The sequence below is a fragment of the Rattus rattus genome, chromosome 6, assembly GCF_011064425.1.
Source record: "Rattus rattus isolate New Zealand chromosome 6, Rrattus_CSIRO_v1, whole genome shotgun sequence".
Classification (NCBI taxonomy): Eukaryota; Metazoa; Chordata; class Mammalia; order Rodentia; family Muridae; genus Rattus; species Rattus rattus.
The window spans coordinates 120,974,073-120,984,195 of record NC_046159.1 but is presented as its reverse complement, the minus strand read 5'-3'; the positions used below and the strand labels follow the sequence as shown (position 1 = coordinate 120,984,195).

At 42.6% G+C, this 10,123-nt stretch overlaps 1 protein-coding gene across 1 annotated transcript in view; it reads right to left on the bottom strand.

The window, feature by feature from the left end:
* Positions 1-2,799: 2,799 nt before the first annotated feature.
* Wnt2 (Wnt family member 2) overlaps positions 2,800-10,123 on the bottom strand; it is a 40,049-nt gene continuing 32,725 nt past the window's right edge. The window contains exon 5 of the mRNA XM_032905268.1: positions 2,800-3,608. Within this exon, the coding sequence (XP_032761159.1) occupies positions 3,379-3,608 (230 nt within the window). The 3' untranslated portion in view covers positions 2,800-3,378. The remainder of the gene's footprint in view (positions 3,609-10,123) is intronic.

Genomic DNA, 10,123 nt, shown 5'->3' with positions numbered 1-10,123 from the left:
GCAATAATTCTAAGATGAAAGAATTTAGCAGTGACAATTTAAAAATCATCTTGCAATGAATGTTGACAATTTCAAGTACAAAGAGCTATCCAGTGGTAAGGAACTTGAGTTCTGGTCAGGACCCTTGACTTTCAGGAAGAAGGTGCTTGGTGGGAAGGAAGCAACAACAGCAGATAGAGCAGGCATGATCAACAAGAATGGAAAATGCCACACCCCATGATTACAGAGCTTGACCAGCCATTTGGCCAAAGCTGGCCAAAGCGGGCAGGTATTTTTCTTCATACCTGGTTCCTCACGGCATCACTCAAATGGAATAGCTTTACCTCGCAGGTGTCTGTTTCAACATGGTGACATCCTATAGGAAATGTTCTACAGAGCCTTATGCCCCTCTCTCCCTCTGCCCTCAGAAATCTGTCAGGCAGTGAAGGAGCACACTGGGAACTAAGCATGCTTATGGTTCTGGTCCTTTCCTGCTCAGGCTAAAGACACTTGAGAGTACTGAACTCTTGAGATAGGACATTGATTTCAGAGTAGAAGGGGTTGTGGGAGGGTACTATTATTGGAAAGTTATTTCACAGAGCAAGTGTCACGTTAGTAATACAAACAAGTTTAGTTAAAAAAAATCTGTTGAAAAAAAGCTATCCATAGGCTAGGTCTTAGGGTTATGTTATGATTATTTCATAGAAACCCTAGTAAACTAGTCAAGATGTATTGAAATACATACAGATAGTGCAGTGAATGAATTAAGTTAACCAAGGCCTAAGGAACTAATTTATATTAAGACTTTTACTTGGTGGGGGGCTGACCTGATGGTCTTCCTCCTTATTTTGTTTTGATAATAAAGTGTGATAGACTTTCCTTAACAATCCAAAATAATCAAGGACTTAGTGTATTTCAGACTTCCAGAATAGCAATCTTCTACTGAGCCCTAAAGAAAGTAAGTTTGAAGTTAACTGTTTTCATTCTTTTCAAATATAAATGTCCTCCTTTTGGAAATAGAAACAGATGAGAACATTTCATTTGCTTCTTCTGCTCCCACCCAAATCCCCCAGTGAAGATCCACTGGCCTCTTCAGGGACTTGTAGTACCATGTCCTCATAAGCTAGAGCAAAGTCTACGGGCTTCATGTGGATACGTCTTGCTTCCTTGATGCCTATCAGGGGGACATATCTCAGCATAAAAAGAAATTCCGGAATTTAACATCTCAGCAATAATAATAATAATAAAAAAGATAAATATCCACTGGAGGCTAAAATTCCATAGTCTCTGCTCAGTTCATATGAGGGGAACTCATTCTTTTGAATGGACAAAGTAACCTTTTTCAAGTTCTAGTGTGGTCCTACTTATGTGGACACTGGGGTTCCAGTTGATGTTTGTAGGAATTCCTTCAGGTCTCTTGAGTTTGGTTTGTCTGAACTGAAAGGAGCTGCTATCCTGTAGAAATCTTCCCCACCCTAAAGATATCCATGGGTTTAAGATTTCCCCATTCGTTTAGTAGCAAGAAGTGATGGTGGTTTTGGGACCCTCATGAAAGCTTTCCCAGTATCCAGGATACTGGGGGCTGTGACCCAGCCAGGTCTTCCCCATGCTAACCCTGAGTTGCCACTTCCCTGCTCATCATTCCTGTTTACCGAATTCATGATATGCAAAGAGAACAGATGTAGATGTGGCTCAGGGGAGGAGGCACTCATCTGGCTAGGACAAGACCCTGGTGTGACCCCTATCACTAGAAGGGGAGGAAGAGAGGAAGGAGAGAAGGAGCTCAGTCATTTCAAGAAGGGTAAGAGGCTAATTAATACTAGATCTGACAAGAACTCCAGCTATTTGCTTTCCATGAACTTCAGGCTGAGGGATTTGGACAAGGATTGTAAAATGAAGGCCAGAGTGAAGAAAACACCAGTTGATGCTGGCTGTATATTGCGAGACATCCTGTTAGTTAATACAGCTCTAAGAAGAAACTATATGCAGAAGAGCCATATTATACAGCACGATGAGAAGTAGACTTATCAACTTCACTTTCTTCCATCCAACATTAAAGGCACAAATTGGGGCCCCGCTCCATTTTCTCTGAATGTCCTCTCCTGGCAGAAGTCAATCCCTATTACCACATTGATATTTCCGTAACTACAGCTGTAGTATTGAAATATGGTCTCCAAGTTACAGACTGCTTGCGACGTGACACAGTAGTGTTACCAACTTTAAAGGTGAAGTAATGTGCTGTTTTTCTCCAGGCTGCACTATCACATCCTGTAAGCATTAAACAAACCCAGGAGTGTCAGGCCTTAAGGCTGGTGAATCCTAGCCAATGTTCCTCAGCATACGATAGCTCTCATGGGCATCTGAGTATGGGAGAGTGGGCCCTAGGCTCTGAAGACCTCTCTGTCAGCACTACACTGGTTTTCAAAGTGGGCATGCGCAAAGTAGCCTTAGTCAAAAATTCCACTGGGATTTTACTGCTTTCTTCTCTCATTTTTTTCTTTCTTTTTTTCTTGTCATACAGCACATTGCTGATATTCCACTCACAGCGTTACTATGACTATTCTTTTTTTTTTAACCTTATTTACCCAGTAGTTAAATAATTCTGCTAGTTCATCCATTCCCCCTTCAGATTCTCCCCGGAGCACACTGAGAAGTCTGGTCTCTTAAGAGTGCTTACATTGATGGGACACTGAAGAACAACAATCACTTTTTGAGGTGTTGGCTGACAGGAAAGTTCAAAAAAAAAAGTGACTAAAAGGACAAACATTCTCACCCTATTATATCTGGGCTTGATATCCAATAAATTCTTTGAAAACGTATATGTTTTAACCTGATGTTTAGAGGCCATCCTTCTCTAGGCAATCACCAAGGATGGTAGCAACAGCGACCACTTAGTTAAAGCCCTTGCTTCGTCTTTTTAAAAAAAGTATGAGGAAATTTTGGTGTCAGTTGATGCTACTTCCCATACCTACCCTGACCCCCAGAGGGAAGCATGAACTCTCTGAACTGTTAGAATTGCTGGGAAGTCGCGGAGAAAGCTCCTTTGTTACATGATATTGTTTCTCTCCTTAGTCAAAGAGGAAAGAGGAAATGTCTAGGTGACAGTGGTGAGGGCCATGGCCCTCCTCCTCTAACAGCCTGTCATGCCATTTCCAAAAAGAAATCAGCAGGAAAAGAGGTTACCTCAGAATGCCCAAGATAGACAGAGTAGGGGATACTTATGTGCAGTATGTGTTCCCCAGTCCTGGGGCCCCCAGAGAAGGAAAAGGGGCTTCTGTTGAGATGCAGGCTACATGCCTCAAGAAACAGCCCCCTGAAAACCACCCAGAGGTCCAGCGTCCTTGCAGATGTAATTGGAGTCCTTGAGGGACGGAAGGGAGAATATGACCTCTGCTGAGGTCATGTAGGAGTTGTCCAGTCGGCACTCTTGGGGGCCTTGCATGTGTGCACGTCCAGGGCTTCCAGGCAGTCCTGACAGCGCACGGCACAGCACCAGTGGAATTTACACTCACACTTGGTCATCCGGGTGACATGGGATGTGTCATAGCCTCTCCCACAACACATAACTTCGCAGCTGTCCATGCCTCGGGAAGTCAAGTTGCACACACGGCCTGCTGTACCCAGTGAGCCTGGAAGACAAGCCAGAGAGATGTCACTGGAAACATCTGGGCAGAATACAATAGGCTTTGACAGAAGAGGCACGAGGCTCATCCTTGAGAACAGAGCCTAGCCTCACTTCCTCTTAGCTCACTGAATCTGTGGATAGCAGCCCACGTTGTCTCTTTATGCAGCTGAGAGGTGACCATGGAGAAGTGGACCAGAAACTTTGGGTTTTCTTTTGGTAATCTGAATCTAGAGCTTTTACTTTTAGTTGGATTGACTTTCCATATTACCCTTACTGGGCCTTACATGGAAGGGCTATTGGGTAAGCATGGCTACATAAGAAAGGAGAAAGGACTTATCTGAGTTCTTCCTCTTCCAACCTCACATCACAAAAAGGAAGCTGAGGCCAAGGTCAGCTTTCTCCAAGTGTAGGAGGTATTGAATCTTGAAGAGGAGAGGAGTCCTTCTCCCTAGACCTGCTTACACTGATTTAGTAGACAGAGAGCCTAAACTGTAGCTGGTGGGGAGAGAGCCTCATTCGTGTGAGGATTGAGGAAATAACCTGGCCTTAGCTATCATTCTTTTCCCTCTTGCAGTTTAGCAGACCACAGGAGGTATGCAAAGTATCTATTTGAGGCCTTAAATCCTGCCCTTTGAAGAACAAATGTGGCATTATAGCAATGTCATATTAGTTAATCAATGTTATAGTTGTTAAACGGAGTCTATATTTATGTATCTGCTGCTTAAAAAGTAACTTCCAAGACAGAGTTGGGCATGGTGGCTCACATCTATAATGCAAACAATTACTGCAAAGTTCGTGACCAACCTGGTATATATACTGAGTTCCAGGGCACTCCAGGACATATCATGATCCCCTATCTCAAACAGAGAAGTAAGAATTTCAAAGATGTAAAGCCTTTTATTTACTCTGTCCCCAGGATAGTAAAGCTCTTGACCACTTTATCAGATGCATAATCAAGGGGAATGGACAATTTTGGAGAGTTCTTTTCAGCTTGCAATGAATTTTTCTACATTGATCTTTCCTAGTAAGATAAGCCATTGGTTGCCAAGTTTATACCATCACCCTCTTCACTGGACTGAGGGTAGGCACCAATAAGGTAAGTTCCCAGGAGAATGTTGCCATACATAAGCTCAGTAGCCCCAGCCCCTGTGCTCTAAGTTGAGTTCTGTGGATAGGCAGAGAGCCACAGGAAAACATGAATAAAGCACAAGTCCAGGGACAGTGACGGCCAGACCCGGAAAAGGAGACCTGATAGACTAGACTATTGTTTGGTTCTGTTTCCATCTCGTCTGGAGGCCTGGCCATACATCAACTTTGGAAGACCTAGAGGCACTGGGACTTTTCCTTAAAAGTGGTTTGAACACTGTGTCTTGAGTGTATATGAGGCGAGCAGTCTGCCACTGAGCTCCAATCTCAGCTAAAGCTTGAGATCCTTCTACTAACTGCCCCCTTTTAGCTTAATAGCTGTTCTTGTTTTTATTGTAATCGACAATGCTAAATAACTGGCAAACCTGCAGAAGAAAAATACAGGGAGAAAAAGATAATGAATTAATTTGTTCACTTCTGCCTCGTGACACTGTTTACCACTATCTGCTCTGTATGGAATTTATCTGCGTGAGTGTCATGTTGCTCTGCTTGTGCAGAATGTCCAGGGAAACAGCAGGGTTCAGGCAGGGTATGAGGTCAAGAAAAGCAGAGGGTGGGCCAGACTTGCTGTGCGTGATCAGCTGCTGAAAGCAGGAAGACAGACAGAGGAGTTTCCTGAGGACAGGAAGGATGGCAGAGGGCCGGGTCGGGGTGGAGGGTGGGTCAGCCAGGGATGGCCCTGAGCCTACATCATGCTGAAGAAGCAAAGGGTTAGAAGAGGCAACAGCTGGGCCTGAATTCAGGGCAACTATCAGGACAGTTTCCTAAAAAAAAAAAAAAAAAAAAAAAAAAATTCACTGATTATGCAAAAGGACACACATTGCCAAATGCTGCCTTTTAACATCACACCCATTATTTCATTTGATTGACATTTAGCGGACATAAATATGTATAAGATGCTGTGTTGGCTGCTTGGGGTTTAGGAGGCAGGGGAAACATGAAATGAATAAGACCCATCTCCTACTCCTCAGCCGACTTGCAGTGTAGTGAAGAGACAAATGTGTGTACCACAGCCTCCAAATCAGTATTTCATCTGCTAATGACCTACTGGAAACCACAATAGAGCTGCATGCATGCAGGGTATCATGGCAGACAAGAACTTTAGGGTATGGGCAATCAAGGGTTTGCTTGTAGTGTTGCCATGTGTCAACTGTATGGTTGTGGCAAGTAATGCAAGTTTCCCTTTCCTCTCTTGCAAAGCTGGCATTCTTCACAGGGCTTCAGTGAGAATGGAATAAAATTAGATCTCTAAGTGTCTACCAGAATAAATGCTCAACCTGTTTTAAAACATCTATTCATTACTTAGCAAATGTTTATTGAGACCTAATCCGTGAACAAAATAAAGATGCAGTCCTGAGGGACTTCTATGAATATCATAATGATATTTCTTAGTATGAATTCTAATAGTAGGGGACAGGACCATGTAAAGCATCTTCAACTACATGGTTTTAACAAGAAGGTGGCACTAGAGAGACAATGGAAAGGATAAGTTGATGTTCAAGGAATAATGGGATGAGAGACATTTCTAGGCACAAGAAGCTCCTAGCAGAAATACTTCAGACAGGTTTATGAGAATACAGATTCTGTAAGACTGAAGAACAGGGTGTCTATTCTACAAAAACCATAGAAAAGAAGACAGAAACAACAGGTTAAAGAGTCCTTTATCTTGATAGAGCTTTTATCTTAGTCTATGGTGGATGTAAAACCAGTATGGATTTTAATCCAAGAAAAACATACCCAGGTCTATTAGAATGACTATGAGGAAGGAGGCTAAACATGAGCTCTGAGAAGAGTCTAGGCAAGAGTCCATGAGGAGAGACAGAAGCACAATGGATGAGAGGCCTTAGAGGGCAAGCCACGAGCATTTGGCTAACTATTGAAGTACGAGATGGAGGTGGAAGGGTCAAGTAGGAAATGACCAAAACGTGCTCCATGGTGAGGAGAGAAGCATACACTTGGGATAATGTTAGAGGTGAAAGGGAAAGTGGAAGGAAAGGCTGTGTGGAAGACAGTCAAGTCCTCAAGGAGCATGATGGTGAAGGAGACTTAAAAGACAGATGGGATATATGAGATAGATAGAGCTAGGACTTCTAGCTCATCTCAGGCCTTAAGTGTTTGGGTGAATCATTGCACATCAACAGAATGCTGACACAGGCTTCCCTAGCCTTTATTTAGACAAAGTATAGAATTGGGATAAACTAGACATGGATGTTTGAAATTGAGGTAGTGATATTTCTCATAGGTGAGGAGGACAAAGGACACGAGGAAGCCTCTAGAATACCAGGCCTCTTTCATGTCATAAACTGGACACAAGTTGTATGGACGTGTTTAATTGAGAAAGCTCCCTATATTATGGCTATAGTGAATGCAGCTAGTGTTAGTTGACCTTTCCCACACGTGTTATTTATGCTACTTGGAAGAAAATGAGCAAGGCGGAAGTAAAGAGGAGGAGGCCACACAAGCTCTATGCAAGGAGCAGCAGGGCATTCCACATAGCTATGATTCAGTGTTCAAGGGGCGAGCAAAAGAGCTGAGGATGTTAGTAAAAGCTGCACTGTCAGTGGCTTTAGATAACAGGACAGGGGGTTTAAATTTTACTGTGTGAGCCACAGATTTCTATTGAAGGTCTTCATGCAAAGATCAATATGGTTTAATGTGTGTTTGTGAAGGCAAAGCAATGTGCAGGGACTGAATAGCTTGAAGCAAGTCAAAATAAGGGCACAGAGATAAGTTAGAGGCCCATCCAGAACTAGGAGCCAGCCACAAGATGGCCTGGATTAAGACATTGATGGTGAGAAAGAGAGAGGTTAGTTGAAGAGACAGGACCAGCAGATATGGTAAGTGATGGATGGATGGGAAAGGGACAAGTAGGGTTGAGAGGGGATTTAAGGTTTGGGTCTGAGCAGTCATATTGCTACTAGCAATTCCCCAAGGAGAAAAATGCCTGGGAGGGGAAGACTTTAAGTACCAATTTAGTTCTTAGCATTTTGAGTTTGCTGTGACTAGGAAAATGTTTTTAAAGATACCATGGATTCAGGAAACAAGTTGGAATGAGGTTCATGGGCTTGGTCATCATTTTCAGGAGGTAGGGACCGAGGCTAAAGGTCTGTGAGTAAGACCCTGCTACTCCAGTGGTGACTCACTTTGTATTGTTTTGTGTTTTGTTCTTAAGTCTTGTATACCAATAAACATACTTTCATCTCACCAAACCATAGTTGTTAAACTCTGTCAATACTATGACATGTTTGAATTCTTTTTGCTTTCCCTAGACTGTCAATCTGAGAAGGCTGGAATGGGGAAGTTATCTGTCTTCTTCTTAGGTCAGACTGTGGATCCTATATAAAAACCCAATGGTCTTTTCCCCAGTGACCTGAAGCTTAAAGACATCTAAGAGTTTTTGTTTTCTCAAATGCAGAACTGAGCACTTCCTCTGAACCAAGGATTGTTTGTCAAATCGAATCCACACCATCCAAACTCATGGAGAAAAGGCAAGGTAAGACAATGGTCATTGGAAATTTTTCATCTAAATATGGTTTCAGAGTCAGGCCTAGTGGCCTAAGACTGGGCTAGAATGATAGTGAATTTAGGCACACCTGGGCCATGGAATGAGTTCAAGGTCAGCCTGAGCAACTTAATAAGACCCTGTCTCAAATTAAACTGTGAAAAAAGAGAGCTGAGGTTATAGCTCACTGGAGAGTGTTGCCTAGAATGTAAAAGACCCTGACTTTACTCCCTACTGAAAAGAAAACCCAAAACATGAGAGAAAGACAAAAGGTGGCTTTGGTATGTGAAACAAAAACATGCAACCAAGTGTATCTGTTCGTTGTTCAACTATAAAATGCTCAAAACCAGAAGTAATGACAATATGCTACTCACCACTGCTTCCCAAATGAGGCTTAATGATGCCAAGAAGAAGGAAGATAAAAAAGAGCTTTTGAAGACTGAGAGCCCCTGATATCAGAACAGTAGTGGGATCGTGGCTTAGAGCTGTAATGGGGCCCCTTGAGGTACTGGGGATACAGGAAATGGGCCAACAGGGCGACACAGAGCAGTCTATGAAGTAGGAGAGGATGAGGATGCTTAGGGAAGGTGTACAAATTGGTCCCTCTTCGGGATAAAGCTTTAACTAGATGTAATTCTAGAGCGTAGGGCAGAAGGGCAGTTCAGGCAATTGCCATTAGAGCCAAGGATAGAGCTCTTTCCTCAAAGCCAGGTAAAGGCTCTCTGTGAAATTGTTCACTGTTGCTTCCCTTTAATGGAATCTTGAATGCTTGTTAAGACTCAGAGCGATGGAACTGTGCTATTGTAACGACCTACCACCAATCTTTCTGAAATAGAGTGACACGATTATGCTTAGAATTAAAGACAAGAATGAAGCTTATGTACCCACACGTGTGTTCACTAAAGTGGCTTGCTGGATTTTATCATCTGTCTGCTTCCTTAGTTTTACATATTTTTGGCAGAAGCACCAATAGGGTAATTAATGAGTCATTCACTTCTGCTTGGCCCATTGCAGAATCCATGACTGACAAAGACTCAGCTGAACCTTTTTGCCCTAAGTCTTAGGCAGGTTTCACATAAGACTTAACAGAGGTGAAGATTATTCAGACTTTCTCCTCTTCCCCTTTTATCCATTTAGTCTCTTTTTCCTTCTTTATCTTCTAGATTATTTTTATACCCCTCCTGCATTTTTGTTTATAACCAGAGATATAAATTTATAGAATATTTATAGAGTTGAGCCCCTGTGATAAGTGATGAAATTCCCACAAACTTGTAAGACAGATATTGTTACCATCATCGATCTGTAAATGGAGAAACAGAGGTCATGGAGGGGCAGTAACTTGCTCAGAATTACACAGCTAACAAATGGTGGGTACCCTTAGAACGGGGTATGAATAACAGTTAGGAATCTTCCCTCTTCTGTCCCTTAATTTTTTTTTTATCAAATGAACTTATAAGCTGCATGCAGTTGAAAACATCTAAAATCCCAGCATTAGGAAGGCTGAAACAGGAAGATCATGAGTTCTAGGCTATCCTGGGCTAGATAGTGAGACAATATCCCCAAACCCAAGTGCGAGGATGTAGCTCAGTGTTCCAGTGCTTGCCTAGCACAGGCGAGGTCATAGGTTTGATCCTCAATACTTCACACTCTATCCCTACCCTCCTCCAAAGAACTTACACGAGAATCTGATTTATAGCCTTTGAGGGGACTGAGAAGGAGGGCCTTTTATGTTGTAGGCTAGTTAGTCACTTAAGGTTTTGTGAGAAAAATAAAAAGGGCTGGTTAACACGAGGTTTAGGCTGCATTTCCCCAGAATTGATACTCTCTCTCTTTTATATACTAAAAAAGTGTATGTGTTACATGTGCATGTG